Source organism: Oculina patagonica, chromosome 6, assembly GCF_052425735.1.
Source record: "Oculina patagonica isolate OP01 chromosome 6, crgOcupat, whole genome shotgun sequence".
NCBI classification, from domain to species: Eukaryota; Metazoa; Cnidaria; class Anthozoa; order Scleractinia; family Oculinidae; genus Oculina; species Oculina patagonica.
In genome coordinates, this window is record NC_135763.1 from 27,937,616 (window position 1) to 27,954,432 (window position 16,817).

Consider the following 16,817-nt stretch of genomic DNA (forward strand, 5'->3'; position numbering starts at 1 on the left):
CAGTGAGACGTAGAAGGAGGAGGAGGTTGCTTTTTCTCCTACAACATGGTTTATAGTGACAGACTTTACCAATAATGACAACAACTACATTGAAGCTTTTAAATGTTGCACATTTGAAAATTTTGGCAAATTGGACGGTCTTGGAAATTTTATCGTTCACGCTTTGGCTGGTTTGAACTAGTGCTTGAGGACGAGAGGCAGTCTCGGGACTGGCTCGAGACGAGAGCATCCTGTTATGATTTGATTTGATTTGATTTGATTTGATTTATCCACGAACTCGTATGTGCATCGAAGATCGAATTGGAATTTGGAGTGTTGGTTTTTGTGAGGAAGGAAAACCGGAAATTCCGGTGAAAACCCTAAGAGTAAGAACTAGAACCAACAACAAACTCAACCCACACATGACGCTGGGTCCAAGATTGGAACCTGGGCCACGTGGGTTGGAGGCAAGTGCCCTCGCCACTGCACCACCGGTACCCCTACCTTCCTAATTATATTTTATCATTAGTTCCCTACATTGTGCCTCTCATTAAAGCGAATATTCAATGATAAATGTTTCACTTGTTTCCCAGATTTACAAAGACGCAAGAGCAAACGAAACTGAGGTGGTTTCAGAGCAATGATTTTACCAGGGTTCCTTTTGTCGTGGTTGATTGTATTTGTTTCCGGTGAAACTGGTGAGTAGCGCTACTACTGTATAATGTTACTGTGTGAATACAGGGAGGTTTGTTTGAAGTTTTTTTTTTTTTTTTTTTTTTTATTCATTCACAAAAACAATAACACTTATTACACGAAAAGAAACTACGTAAAAAATTACTTACATTAACAACATACAAAAAAAGAAAAATTAAATAAATAAATAAAAGGGCGACTCCTCTGCCTAAAAAGGTTTCCTTTTGCCTATTAGGTTTGTTTGAAGTTGCATAAATGGAAACGAACCTGTCAAAAACTACAGAGGCCCGTTGTCTACAGGGCGGATACCCGGTGGGGGAGAAAAAGTACCATACGAAGTTTATACGGGGAAGCTCCATCCCGAAAAGGCAACCTTTTCATATGCCTTCCATAAGGAATGGTACCACTATTGCATGACTGCAACACTTTGCTAAACTTTTTTAGCTAAATAAATTTGTTGGTAGGATTAAAATAAAATTGCAAGGATCTTTAAGCTTTAAAAGTCATTGTTCAGGATTTAGGAAAGAAAGTTATTTTCACGCTACTGATTTGCTCTAGACAGCGTTCAGAACCATGTCAAGGACTTTTCTTTTAGAAAATTTGAAAAACTTATGGACTTTTCCTTTGAACGTACTCCAATTTCTCGATAGTAAAAAAAACATTCTGTATCATACTTTTAGCAATTTAATCAGGGAGTGAAAAAGCATTTGTCATCTTTTGTCACCTTTGCTCGGAGAAGAATAGTCTAAAAAGAAATCAGGAGTTCGAGTAGCCAAACATAGCGCACAAAAAGCACTATACGTGGTTTAAACCTTGGTATGTTGTAGTTCAGTTTTACCTTAGGTACAACCGGTATGAATGAAATGATACACTGTAAATCCTGACCACTGAAGAAAATTTCGTGGCTCAGGTGGGATTGGATTTACCGTGGCCAGGATTAACAGTGTGTCATTTAATTCATTTGAAATAACTGAAGATGATTCTAAACTACAATTTTGTTGTTTTCTTTGTTCTTGTGTACGGTAATAACAATGAATATAAAACAAAGGAAACACCAGATTGTACCCCAAACAAAATTGAACCAATGCATATAAACTAATTCAACTTATCCTTTTGGATGTCGAAAGAAGGGTTTGAAGCTAATTTCCAGTCTGTTCTACACAGACCAGCCACGAAAGTATTCATTAACAATTTACACGTTTCGCAATTGGGAATGCTAACGCGATGTAAGGCCAGATTGCACCATCATTTCGACGCTAGCGGGACTACTTTTCAGTAATAGCGTACATGATTTTTTTGAGTCCACAATTCCAAGCTTTCTTCGATGGGCTGAAATGTCGGTTTAGAATAAAGTCTTGCCTAGTTCCTAGGCTTCTTTTTTCGTCGCGGTCAACCTGTAGCGGGTTTTTCTCTTGTATAATAGCATTTGTATTGCTTGTGTTTTGTGGAGTTTGAGATTAGTCGATGTCAAACCGGAAAGCAAAAAGTCCCCCCTGAAACGTTAAAATACTAAAATCAAAATTGATTTTAAGCTTGATTCAAGCTTGATCGTGCTTGAACAGCCCGGTCGAGATCTACATCTATTGCATAAATAATGACAGTATTGTTTGTATTGCCATTTTTCGTTTTTTTTTCAGAAATTCTTGTCAATGAGCCACCTGACGTGGGGTTGTGGTACTGGAATATCAAAACAGACTCACAAGGTGCAGGGGTGAGTGTTCTTGGATAAAGTGTGTAAATGATTGCCTGGTATCGATTGAGCTTATGCGGGTTACCTTAGCACGAAGCAACTTGGAATTTTACTACTCCTCCTGGATGTATTTATACTGTCTTCTACATGGAGAGAGGCACTGCGAGAGTAATGTCTTGGCCAAAAACATGACACAGTGATCACGACCAGGGCTCGAACTCACATCGCTCGATCCGGAGTCCAACATAAAGGGGCATGAAGGGGTAAAATGGGAACTGGAATTTGCGTAGTTTGACTGGGACTTTCCTATTTTTACTGGAGAGATGGGATTTGGGTCACTGGGACTGGGATTCAGAAAAAAATGAGAATGGGAAGCGTCTCAGTACATGATTAAACATACATATTCTACGGTCTATAATATTCTTAAACTCCGGCATAGAATAGTTAAAACTATGAAACGAAACCACCGCACTGCAGGAGTGTCCATCAAGGGTCGATCAATCTTGGTGTAAGTGATTAAGTTACTCAGCGGAACAGCTATGACTTAGCATGGGCACAAATGAAATATTCAAAGAATTGATAGTAAGTTGTTGTCAGTCAGGGTAGTGGTAGGTAAGGGATAAAAACTTGATAGCTTTAGTTAAAGCTACTAAAAAACTCTACAAGACAAACGAACAAATGAAGAGTGATGTTCTCAACAGTATTAGTGATAATAACTAGCAGAAATAAGAACATGATTTTGGATAGTTCAGTCCTCGAACTTTCCCTTCTGCACCATCTAAAGGGGTTGAACCCAGGTGCGAGAAGGGAAAGTCCAGGGTTGCTTGCATGTGCATGCTCAAAACAAATCAATCAAAAACGACAGAGATGCTATGTAAAAATAGCTTGCTAAAATGAAAAGATCAACTACGCAACAAAAACGCGCGATTTGCTGATGTTTATGGTTTGGTTCTCCCTTTTTTTGGGGGGGGGGGGGTGATTTGGCAGATTTCTAAGCATGCGCATGCAAGTTATTATGGGAGAGAATGTAATTATTTTAGCTTCCCGTACAAGAATTCAAGGCACGGGGATGATGTCATTCTGCAATCATTTTCAAAAATACGTATAGTTTGTTTTCTTTTTTCAAGAAATTTCTAATTTTCCGTCGGGCAAAGAGAATCTAATAGGACATTTGCAAGATGTCATCATTTGACTATGAAACCACAGTGAGATTTAAATAACAATTGGCCTAATTTGCAGTCAAATGACGCCATCATAAAAATCGCCTACCGTTCTTTTTAACTTGTCGAACTAAGACAATTAAAAGGTTATGAACTAAGTATCACCTGAAGGTTACGAAAAGACACAAATAATGACTTACATACTTAACTATTATGGGAGGAAATTTAAAATCACTTAAAGCTTACTCACTTTCAACTTGAAATTTGTCTTCTTTCATAGTGGATCCATCCTTCAAATTTGAACAAGAGGTACACAGTTTGTGATATTAGTGATGGGATCACAAGGGAGCCAAATAACTGGTTACGAACAGACTTTGTTGATGTCAGGAATGCTACGCAGCTGGATATTGAAGTGCATTACAGCCTCCGTAACTGTCCTTTAACTTCTATCAGTCGATACTGCAAAACATACTTCACTCTTTATTCTTATCATGCTGACTCCAGAGATCCTATTCCTGACCCAACTAAGGGGGTGTTTCAGAATGAAACAGTTATAACGCCAACAACGTTGCCTAAGCCTGGAGAGTTAGTGAAAGACATATTTCGTGGTTTAGTGGTACCTAAAGCCAAAGGCATATATCTGGCATTCTTAGACCAAGGAGCCTGCATAGCAATGACTAAAGTCATCATTAGCTACAGATACTGCCCTAAGAATTACAGTACCTTTGTGATATTCCCAAGAACGGCTGCGCCAGCAAATAACTCAGACCTAATTGAACAAGAAGGAAAATGTGCTGATGTTAACTCAATTAATAAAGTCAAGTTATCGGGTGTGTGTCTCAGTAGTGGACAATGGAACACTACAGATGACTTGGCGTGTCTTTGTAAAGCTGGCTACCAGCTTGTCAATGGAACTATCGCTCCGCTGGAGTGTAAAGGTTAGTTGTGATTTTAATATGTTTAGCGAACTAAGCACTTTGTGTTGCTCTCCGCGTTCGGATTACTTTTTTGTGGACAATAAGAATTAACATTTTCTAGTCGATGATGTGTTAAATCAATAGTTATGTGGAACTACACAGATAATCAACGCGTAGTTTTGACGCCATTCCTGGCAGGAGAGCTGAAAAATGTTTTAGACAGTCTACTTTTGGCATAAAAGTAACGGATTTCAGGTGAACATTAGTGCTGCTATATCATTAAACTAAGGATATTTTTTCAACCTTGCTTCTTTTTCGCTGTATGATTCATATTCGCCGTGTAAAAAAGGCTGACATTTAGTGTATTCATTAGAGCGATTTTACAAACCTTGATTCTTGAAACATGCTAATGAAATCGTTTAACGCTAATGAGGAAGAACAATAGAGATTTCTGATTTGTTTATATACCAGCGTGCGTACTATCAATGTCTCACATGATAGCGGAGCTCCACGCGCCGAAGGCGCGTAGCGTAGCTCCATTGGTAACATGCGGGTACAAGGGAACAGACAGGGCAAATGGTATCCTATCGAACCGAGAAATTTTGGTTGTCGCGTACGTACGTCCGTACGCACGGATTAGGCCTGGGAACGAGCTAGGCTCCGGTGGCAACCCGCGTCTTTTGGCGGGAAAAATCATTACTATCAAGGCCTTAGCAAAAAAGTTTTTTAAAAACGATTTCTACTCAGCTAAGCTTTATATAGTAGGAAGTTTTAAACGCGACGAAAAAAAAAATCATTCTTAGCTCTTGTTGACAATGTTAGAATTACATGAAGGGGAGACTAACTTGAGGAAGTCCGCTGTGTGAAAAGTCAGGAAACAATCTCACAGCATGCCGATTTACCAAGCGTACGCATGAGTTCACTACTAAGCATGAAGACTCCTCGATTGAAAAGCACACGAAGAACTCAGTTTTAAAGACAGTTCATTACAGATACATTATTTCTGGATATATTCCTCGTTTCACCCGCGATGACAACCATAGTTAGTAGAGGAGTAAAGATTGTGGCCGATCGAAATGGAAAATCTTCCAAGCTTCTTGGTGAGTTTGAAGCAAAGACGGTCAAAGACAACATTCCTTCCTTTACGAAAACAAGGTGAGCTATTGATGTTCATTTTTTAACAGATTAGAAAAGTCTTTGGTATTTAGATTAACCAGCATTCAACCTAATACACTGTACATCATTTTTAAACGAAGCTGGGTTCTAGCTCTCAGTCGTGTACCGGTATGTCAAACAAGGACATAGACTTAATGAACTGAAATTCGTTTTGTCTTAAACACGAGTTGTATTCAAAGCATACCTTACTTCTGGTTTTTCCTATCCGCGTTAATTTGTTTATTCTGTAGTTAAATCACCGAAGTAGGAAGAACACACCACTTTTAAACGTTGGAAAGAGTACAGAACAAGTAGAGAACAAAATTTACATGAAAATTTGTAAGAATGTGGTCGAGTCAGATGCAAAACAGTATGGGGCCCAGTTCTCGGCCACTATAGACGTAAACTAGTATTTTTATTTCTCAGAATAACCAAAGAAACTTGAAATTTCTCCCAGAGCTTTCTACATTATTCAGCTTTTTGGTGTAAAGCTATCGACCGGTTAATAATTAATTATCCCGAACAATAATAAAAATAAAATCTCCTTTTGTGGGCCCAGTTCTCGGCCACGCGGCCCAGTTCTCGGCCACTAAAAAGCTTATGCGTAATTTCCGTATGAAAAGGCTCAATTAATTTTCACAGTCATAAAATCACTCTGTAAACTTATTTATGTTATATCGATCGCAAATTATTTTTATGAGGCTTTTTGCAGGTTCTTGCAAAACCGCAGAATTGTGTTGTGTGACCAATGCATTTAGATGGTTTACTTTGCAGTGGAAGGGTCTTGAAAGAGTTAGGTGTTGTAGAAATAATAAACAAGACAAGAGTTAGCTCAAAACTTAGAGATTTAATTGAACTTTATTTTTAAAACATTTCTTTCTTTTATTCTGGCTGCAGTAGATTAAATTATATTAAAAACCAAGCGCTAAGCTGTGATAGCGAGCAGGGTGGCCGAGAACTGGCAAATACGCAAAAGTCGCACGGAAAAATTCCGAAGTAAATTAAGACCAACAAAATACAAAGAATCAACGAAAAGTTAACTTAAGCAGAAAGCTGAATTATTTTACGTTTCACATGCAAAAAAAATTAGCTCTTTTGGTTGGGTCTTTCGGATAAAATACGAATTTAACTGCATCCAAGAATTTCAAGGAGCCGTAAACAAACAAGATTTCGGGAAAACAAATTAACCTACCTCCGCGTAAACTCGACGTGTGAGCTTTCTATAGCGTGTTGAAGGATCAAACTAACGATACTTAGAGCACAAGAATCAGTCTATCGCAAATGTAAATCTATCGCTGGATGTAAATAACTTTTTGTTTTAATTCAACTGAGGCGTGAAAAACTGAACTGGACCCGGCCGAGAACTGGGCCCCATACTGTATAGGGGACATTGCTAGCTGAGAGTCTTAGCGAAATATAGTTTCTCCATGACCTCTGTTATTTTTCACTGAGAACTTTGCGTAGTCTTCCTTATTTTAGTTTTTATATTTTTATCATATGAATGTTATGAGTGAAAACGTTTTGTGAAAGTTTTGTATTTCTTATATGATTTTACAGCCTTTCTCAGAATAAATTGATTAGTTTTTTCATATTTTTATAACTTACCGTATTTAATCGATTAAACGCCTTCCTCGAATGAGCGCTACATATTAGAACAGAAATATTAATAAACGTCGCCCTCAAATAAACGCTGCATCATGATGATGCAGCATTCATTCGAATAACAGACTCGGAAAGCAAATGCAGTAATAATCAAGCTTGAGCAGGCCAAAAAAAATATTTTTCTTGATTGTAACAAGGTTTTAAGGTATTGAAATTGACTTTTCAGGCATGCACTAAAACATGTTTCTGTTTTTTTTTTTTAATTTAAATGTTCAGTTACCATACTATTGTTTACAAGAAATAAATTGAATTTTAAATGAACGCCGCCCTCGTATAAACGCTTTCCTCTAATAAACGCCGCACTCGAATCACGAAAAATTAAATACCGGTAAACGCCGTGGCGTTTAATCGAATAAATATGGTACATAAAAGAATATAGCACAGATTCTAAAATGTTATGCGAAAGATCATGTAATTTTCTTAAGTTATAACAACCAAGCTGATCCTGAAGTTATAATGTAGGATAAGGGCTTGGAAAAAAATAAATTCCAGATTGCCCTGTGGTTAACAAGCAGCTCTCAAATTTTGCTTGCCTAGGACTGTGCATGATTATGTTTCTTAGTAAACTTGTGACTGTATAATTTACATGTAGACGACTTGCCTGGGCCTTTTAACCTAAATTACGCAAACAGGCACGAAAAATTAATTGCTTGACAGAAAAATCTACTTGCCCCAGATAATCAGAGGGTACTTTTTTAGCCCTGTGGCTATGAGCATTGCTTTCTGGAAGGTTGCACATGACTCGTACAATTCTTTAAGCCTTTCAAAGTTTTCCAACTTAAAGCAGTGACTAAATCAAATATTTTTGCCAATTTTTTTTCTACAAGAGAAGTAGGATTAGTTTTTGATCGTGAAAAAAATAAGTTCAAAATGGGCCTGTCTGCGATGACTCGAGGATTATATAATTAAAAGTAAATAATACATACATGTATTATTTATTTACATGTACAACAAAAAACATTTTTGAGGTCAATTTCAGTGAGAAGTTTTTATGGAGGGGGTAAGATGCAGTTTGAAGTTATCATTTATTTTGGTAAATCTGTTGTCTTTCTAAAACTTGCTGTTAGGATTTCCATACTTTTTGCCAGGATGCAAGTTAAGAATTTTACAGGTTTTTGATATGTATAAATTTTGTTTTCAGTGCAGGGAAAACAGTCAAGGGGTGCAGTTAGTGAAATTGGTGATGCAGGTAATCATTACATAAGTGTCAGCTTATACCTTTCTTTAGCTAGATATTAAAGAAGCTCCATGACACATTAGTGCATGAAACTTGTTTTCCAAGTGTAAAACTTTTGGGTGTGAAAAATGGTATGCGTTTTAACCCCTTGCAGGGATCCATATTCGTTTTTTCTCCAAGTCGTCAGCCGGGCAAGTATGCAAGATGACATACTTGCCCTGGCAAAATTTTACTTGCCCGTTGAAAAGTGAAGAATGGCGACCGTACAACAAGTAAACGAAAAGTTGACTTTTTTTGTTATTATCACATGTATGTAACACTGTGTATACATGAAATCTTCAAGACAACGAATCTGTTTTAATAAAGTTTGATTCACAAGTATTTGTTAATGAGACTTTTTACTTGTCTACCTTGGCTGCCGGTTTACAAATTTTACAAAACATCACGCCCCCAAGCGGCTTGCGATGTTGCGGAAGCGTATGATGCGGGCACAAATGAAAGCCAGGGCCTCTTCGACTGCAACCACGGAAGAAAAGAACGCTTTTGCTCTTCTTATTCATATTTGGTTTGTTTTTCTGAAGTGTTAACATTGCTTTTCTTTCTTTGCTGGCGGCGCCAGACCAAGATAACGGCAAATTTTGATCAAAACATCAGCTGATGCGATCGCCTCGTGTTTTCGCGGATGCAGCTGCAGTACAAAATATCAGCGGTTGAGAGCTTGAAAATTGAGCCTGCAATGATTTCATTGATGGAAAATACCGCATCAGCCAAGATGGCGGCCAAAATTATGATTTTATCGCGACAGAAAGTTGCAAATTATGTTCTGTTTTCGAAAAGTTATGAATGGATGACAAGTGGTCAGAACGCAAGTAACTCATAAGAAAACTTAATAATTGTTTTTTTTTTTCATTAAGTCAAACTTAAGTCGTCCAGCGGACGAGTTTATGTAATCATTTGGTCGTCCATACGATGTTTTAGTCGTCTCGGACGACCGGACGACTGCGAGTATGGATCCCTGCGGCCTTGGTAAGTTTACATTGTATATTTCCCTAAAATCCTTGTTCAATTGAGGAATTTAATATACACAATTTATATGTAACAGCACATGTACATAAAATGTTTTTATTGTTCAAGTAAAATGTTTTCGTTGTTCATACAATGCACCCCCTCCCCCACCGTGGAGGAGGGGTATGAGGGCAAAGAACCAACAAGATCTGCTACCTGACCCGACAAAATACCGGAATACTTGTAATGATTTTGTGGGAGAAGTGCAAATTGACCTGTTGTGTTTGAATTCCTTTTGTTAATACCTTAATTAAACCTTAATAGCTAATAAGCTCAAACCCTAACTTAACATAAATTGTCTTGTTGTGGTACCAGGCAAATGTAGAAATAGAACTTAAACTCAGCTGAAATTTTACGTGAACACAAAGACTTAGTAAAATTTTAGAGCTGTTTAGGCCAGAAAAGCCAGCTGGGCTTGTTGATGAACCGGCTAAGTGTTTTCTTAGCTACATCCCTGATAAAAGTTTTAGGGAGAATATGTAAGCTTTCCTGGACTTAATCACAGTACTTTCAACAGCACCTGTCAGAGATAAATAATTATAAGAGTCTCAAAAGACACATCATTTTGTAGGGAACTCTTGAATTAAGCCGGTGTTTCACACCCCAAAACATTCATCAAAGCCTCGCCATGTGCCGGGTCTTTTTGATAGCACTATTAGTGTCTTCAGTAGGTAAAAAAAGGTTTTGCTGACACACTCACTCTGAAAGGACTTTTTGGTTCTAAACATACATGTATCCCCCAACACATTCCCTGGCCCATGCAAAAATTGGAAAAATAACTCTCTTTTTTATGTATCTGTATAATGTTCTGAATAAATTCAATTAAAATTATAAATATTCATTTGATGTCAATGATCATCAACAAAATGGTATCTGTTATTTTCCCTTTTTCAGGGTTAACACGAGTAGCAGAATTTCCACAGAGAGTTGCAGACACACACAGAGAGAGATAAATGAACAATCAGAATATATTATTTCTTCATTGCATGTACAACTAATACTTATGTACTCTGTGTGAAATACAATTTATGTGGTCAGGTGTAATTTTAAAGTTAATGAAATAGAGCCAGATAAGGCTCATCCATGTACGTATTTCTTAAGGGATCTCTGACAACACAATATAAAAATCATCCGGCTACCCAAACATTTGTGGGAGGTTTGGTGACCTAATGGTTATTGTGCTGGACTCCGGATCGAGCGGTCCGGGTTCGAGACCTGGCCCGGGCACTACGTTGCGTTCTTAGGCAAGACACTTTACTCTCATAGTTCTTCTCTTCACCCAGGTGTATAAATGGGTACCGGCTTATTTACTGCTGGGGGAGGGGGGGGGGGGTTAACCTGCGATGGACTAGCATCCCATCCAGGGGGAGTAGAAATACTCCTAGCCGCTTAATAATGCTGCAGAAACCTGGTTACGCTCCAGCCTGATGAGCCACTTGGCTCAACAGCAGGCTTTACCTACCCAAACATTTAATTCCCAGTGCCCACACTGTGAAGAACAGTAATCATGATAATGAGATACACAGTTCATCAATCTCTAAATTAATCTCACATGTTGCAATACAATAATAACTGATAAAATATATGTTGTTCATAGGCAAATTTTTACTTCACCAAAACCGAACTCAGTCATTAAATAATAAAACATTAAACACAGCTGTTTTGTTTTGTGGGTGTGTCTCACAGATTAGTTATTTGTTGTTATTTATAGTATCGGGAAATAATACTGTCACTGTTCCAATAGGGCCCCCGTTTGAGGGGAGGGGGGGGGGGTGGGACAAGCTACATGCAAAACTTTCCAGTTGTATGCTATGTACAGCTATAACATACCAGTTATGGTGGGTGTATGGATATTTTCTAGAGCAACGCTTTCTTTGTTCTAGTTTCTCTTTGAGAGTTTATATATCTTTGGGAGGTTATGCACAAACTGCTAGATGATCATCCTCTTTTGATTGATCAACTATTTTTACTTTTATTTGGTGCTGTTGTTCATGGTGAAAAACAATACATAATATATATAAAGAAAATAACACGAATAAAAAATCATTCTAAAAAAAATGTAAAGGGCATATAACCGGGGAGCTCCGCTTTTAGGCTTGCCTAAATCTATATATTATGCTAAACGTCAGCAAACAGAACTTGAACGTGCTTGAGCTATTTTTTAAGCCGTGCTGAACGGTCCCTCAAAAAATGAGCGTCTCGCAAAAAGCCATATTTCAGCGGTATCGTCACCTCGAATTTTTCTGGGACGCATTCTTGGAGTCCCCTTTCCTTTTGTAAGGTTAAAAAGGTCTCGGGCTCACAGAAGAGATATCAGTTTCGCTGTCTCGCAAAGTCCCGTATTTTTTTAACTTTTTTATTGAACACTGAGGGCGAGAGTGCAATCTGATCCTTTGACAGCCCAATCGAGCGATTAAAACTTGGATATGCTTGCAATATTTAAGTGCAATAGATGATATAAAAACATACGAGAAAACTATTATATTAGAAGATCAGAAAGCCACCCGTGCACAACTGTGGTGCGTGCGCTCTTTTTTGTTCATCTTTATTAGCATTTAATGATTCTCATTAGCATTGTAAGAATCGAGGTTTGTGAAACGGCTCTAATGAGAGCATAAACACAGTCACTTATGCAGCGTACACTGCATTGTTTAAAGAACATTGCAAGTTTGTTAAAGAAAAGGCTGCATATGCATTGTTTTGTCCGCTGTCTAGAATGCTCAAACGACTCATACAAGAGTACCATCGGCAATGCCAAATGTCTTCCATGCCCTGCGAACTCAGCTTCTAATGCACAGAGAACAGCTTGTACTTGTGATGGAGGATTCTACAATTCATCAGATTTACGACGCTGCAAAGGTAATGAATAGTTCTTTGCTTACACCGCTTAAAGTAAAGATTTAGTGCCTTTTATATTGAAAATTAAATATATATATATATATATATATCCTTTGGTTAAACAAAATTAAAAAAAATAAAATAAAATAGAAATAACTTGCGAAGCTCAGGAAGTATGGGTGTACAACATATAACGTTTTCTTTGAAGTTATTTTAAGTTTATTCTATAGTTTTCGTTATCCAATCATTTATTATTTTATGGTGTATTTTTTAGGATGTCCACTTGTTTATCATTTCGCGACTGTAATGTGTTTTCAACTTCATTAAATATGTGTTAAATATATGTTTAACTTTATGGAATTACTTAGTTTAATTTTTTTCTACAAGTTAAAAACACACTTCATTTTATCTGTTTTATTCAAAAATTTTATCAAAACAAAAATAAGAGTGAGCATAACTTCAGCGATTGACGAGGGTTCTCAGTGGCGGAAGGGGGGTAGGTTGGGCAACTGCAAAAAAGCAGGCCTCAACCCAGCCATAGTGTATATCACCTCCCCCCCCCCCCCCCTTCCACTTCCCTTGCACAATGTTATAAATCTTCATATTATCAACACTGATAAATCAGTTACGATTTCTTTCTTAGCTCTACCACAAGCTCCACTCGAGGCAAAGACTACCCTTGTCGAGGCGACATATGTTGTCATCAGTTGGCACCGCTCGCCAGACGATAACGGGACGCTTACATATGCTGTAGACTGTTTTACGTGCAAGTCTAGAGAAAGCAAGAACTGCACGGAGGCTTGTGATCGACAAGTGACATATTTACCAGGAAAGGATAACTTAACTGGCGTCAACGTCACAGTGCGTGGTTTATCATCGTCCAGCTTCTATCTGTTCAGAGTTTACTCTGTGAGTGAGTTGAATCAACAAGAGAAAGACAGGGGTAAATGGCAGTTCGCTACAGTGTTTGTGGAAACAAAAGGTGAAGTACACACGTAAATCGTGAACAGCGACAGAACAGAATAGTAATACTTTTGTTTAGCTCATGTGATAATGACTATGACTTCCGTAAAATTACATCGTGCTCGAGCAAGATGTTCTTAAATGTTTAACCCACCATTGGGTACAGCTTGATCAAGAAAGGTTGTCCTTTAAAAGCGTAAAACGTACGCAGCAATGCACTAGATAGGTACTGAACATGGATAGCGGTAGATAGTCTTTACTTTATCGAAGTTCACGAGGATTCATCTTGGTGAACGGAGAGACCATATTCTTGGCTATAGCAACGGAGAACAACTGTTAGCCATAAAACCTCTTCGAATTGTCGTCTATGCTTTCACGCTTTGTAGGGGAACCTTTCTCCAAAGAACTGTATACAGCCGGGTGCCTGCCGGTTTGACATAGAAGGGCGGAGGGGCGAGTTGTTGGAGTTTTCGTAGCTTGCCAGTGTCGTGTCTTTTCCCTTGAAAACAAAAGTCTTCAAGGGAAAAAAAAAAGTTTTCCTCGGGACAAAACTCATCACAGCTCTCATGTAAAGAGGCCCTAATGTAGCCTAATGTGCCCTTTTAAAACACGTGTAAAAAGCATACACCAGAAAACGGAATGTAATAGGTAGACATACATAATTAAGTAACGAATTATCGAACCATGAAGCCGCGTGGGCCTGTCCGACTTGTTTATACTATAGAAGCCACAAACCGAATGGTGTCACCATAGTAGGAGGTCTTTAAAGAAAGAAAAAAGTGGGCGGAATGAGCTTTTGTTAAAAATGTTCAAAGGCGTTCTACCGCCTTCTCCCCCACACAACTCCCTTTAAGTGGGATATGCGAATTGATTCTCACCGGAAACACGAAGTTTCCAACAACGTGACAGCAGCTAATCCTGCGGCGAACTTCCCTCTGCAGAAGGAACCACGGGATGAAACAATCAAGCTTTCCTTAAGCTCTTGTAAACTTATGACCTGCAAAGATACCCTTGTTATTCCCGGTGACCTTGCTTCAGCAATCTGTAGGGGAGTGGAAAAAATGGCGAGGGAACTAACGGCCCCCTTCAATGGCAGTTTTCGTCCCGGATTACTTTCGTCCCGGGATGAATTCATCTCGGTGTCTGGTCATTTTCTTGTTGCTGTCTACATGATTTCGTCCCGGGATGAACTCATCCCGGGACGAGTAAAACACATACAAGTAAAACACATTTTATTTTATCTGTTGTATTCAAAAATTTTATCAAAACAAAAATAAGAGTGAGCATAACTTCAGCGATTGACGAGCGTCATGGTTCTCAGTGGCGGACCAGTTTACTCTCTTTTAGGGGGGTTGGTTAGGCAACTGCAAAAAAGCAGGCCTCAACCCAGTCATAGTGTATATCACCTCTCCCCCTTCCACTTCTCTTGCGCAGTGTTATAAATCTATATATTCAACATATAAATCAGTTACCATTTCTTTCTTAGCTCTACCACAAGCTCCACTCGAGGCAAACACTACCGTTGTCGAGGCGACATATGTTGTCATCAGTTGGCACCGCTCGCCAGACGATAACGGGACGCTTACATATGCTGTAGACTGTTTTACGTGCAAGTCTAGGGAAAGCAAGAACTGCACGGAAGTTTGTGATCGACAAGTGAGATATTTACCAGGAAAGGATAACTTAACTGGTGTCAACGTCACAGTGCGTGGTTTATCATCGTCCAGCTTCTATCTGTTCAGAGTTTACTCTGTGAGTGAGTTGAATCAACAAGAGAAAGACAGGGGTAAATGGCAGTTCGCTACAGTGTTCGTGGAAACAAAAGGTGAAGTACACACGTAAATCGTGAACAGCGACAGAACAGAATAGTAATACTTTTGTTTAGCTCATGTGATAATGACTATGACTTCCGTAAAATTACATCGTGCTCGAGCAAGATGTTCTTAAATGTTTAACCCACCATTGGGTACAGCTTGATCAAGAAAGGTTGTCCTTTAAAAGCGTAAAACGTACGCAGCAATACACTAGATAGGTACTGAACATGGATAGCGGTAGATAGTCTTTACTTTATCGAAGTTCACGAGGATTCATCTTGGTGAACGGAGAGACCATATTCTTGGCTATAGCAACGGAGAACAACTGTTAGCCATAAAACCTCTTCGAATTGTCGTCTATGCTTTCACGCTTTGTAGGGGAACCTTTCTCCAAAGAACTGTATACAACCGGGTGCCTGCCGGGTTGACATAGAAGGGGGGAGGGGCGAGTTGTTGGAGTTTTCGTACTTGCCAGTGTCGTGTCTTTTCCCTTGAAAACGTAATTATGTTAATTTATTTCGTTTCTGTATCACGTGATTTTGAGGTTTGTCAGATTGTAAGCTTGCCAGGAAATTTTAAATTCTCGTTTGTCATGTCGCCATCTTATTAGTATTCAGCACGTGCAATAGCTCTTTACTTCTACCCATACTCCCATTCGGTATTGTCGCGTGTACTTTTGTGCTTTTTTCCGACAACCTTTCTCGAATTAGCTGTATACTATCAAAACCACAAACCGAATGGTGTCGCTACAGGAGGCCTTTAAAAAAATGGGCGGAATGAGCGTTTGATAAAAATGTTCACAGGCGTTCTCTCGCCTTCTCCCCCACACCCCTCCCCTTATTTTTCGCTCGCCGTTTTTCGAGCTGCTCCCCAACTAACCGAACGCTAGACTTTCTCAAAGCTCGTTTCCGGTAGTTAGGTCAGTGTCGCTCGCTTCTCGCGACTTCGTCGCTCAGAAGAGTCGACTTGTGGCAAGTCTAACCGAACGCCTGAAACAGGCTAGCAATCTGTAGCCTGCATGGCAGGCGCCGTATAGTTTCTAGCGCGCGTATGACAGGCGCCGTATAGTTTCTAGCGCGCGTATGGGAGAAACGCGGATGACGCGAGAGGGCCAAGCGAGGAAAAAAAACGTATTTCGGGGGGGTGTCCGGGCAGGCGTCTCCTCGATTTTTTCCTCGCGCGGCCTTCTCGCGATCGCGCACTCTTTTAAACGCGCTAAAAACTACACAGACGCCTGCTACGCACGCTAAGCAATCTGCAGGTTCCTAAATAAGCGCTCAAATTACAAGTTCGCGACGAAACGAGCCTTCGCGTTGTTTTGTTGTTTGCTTAGTGCTCTCACGTTCGTTTGAAACACAGCATGTTTTCCAAGCTATTCCCACGTCAAAATATGGGTCAGTGCCAATTTCTGAGGAAGAAATCCGCCTAACTCAATCCCTGTACTTTAACGTTCTACATGGGGTTGAACATGATGTTTAGTCAGAATATTAGTGAAATAATTTTTTAGCAAAATGTTCTAATTGGCAATCAATACTGATCTTTATGCATATTTCATCTTTTCTGCAGCTTCAACTACATCCGTCCCGACAACAAAAGGTAACTGGAAAAATTGACTGAAAAAGTTTTCTTCAACTCTTATGTTAGTGGAATATTAGTGAAATAATTTGTCAGTAGGATGTTCTAATCGGAAATTAATACTCAACA

General features: G+C 39.0%; 1 protein-coding gene and 1 long non-coding RNA gene across 6 annotated transcripts in view; both read left to right on the forward strand.

Annotated features, from left to right (window-relative positions):
• LOC144658150 (ephrin type-A receptor 4-like) overlaps window positions 1-16,817 on the forward strand; it is a 30,179-nt gene that overhangs the window by 7,510 nt on the left and 5,852 nt on the right. For 3 of the 5 annotated variants that reach the window (XM_078518500.1, XM_078518502.1, XM_078518501.1), the window contains 7 exons: window positions 573-677; window positions 2,310-2,383; window positions 3,803-4,460; window positions 12,214-12,357; window positions 12,980-13,318; window positions 14,786-15,124; window positions 16,680-16,709. In XM_078518500.1, the coding sequence (XP_078374626.1) occupies window positions 620-677; window positions 2,310-2,383; window positions 3,803-4,460; window positions 12,214-12,357; window positions 12,980-13,318; window positions 14,786-15,124; window positions 16,680-16,709 (1,642 nt within the window). In that variant the 5' untranslated portion in view covers window positions 573-619. The remainder of the gene's footprint in view (window positions 1-572; window positions 678-2,309; window positions 2,384-3,802; window positions 4,461-12,213; window positions 12,358-12,979; window positions 13,319-14,785; window positions 15,125-16,679; window positions 16,710-16,817) is intronic. The other 2 variants (XM_078518503.1, XM_078518504.1) reach the window with 2 other exon arrangements.
• LOC144658411 (uncharacterized) lies at window positions 8,263-11,279 on the forward strand. The gene is made up of 2 exons (XR_013571703.1): window positions 8,263-8,445; window positions 10,393-11,279. It is a non-coding gene; the product is annotated as an uncharacterized LOC144658411 (long non-coding RNA).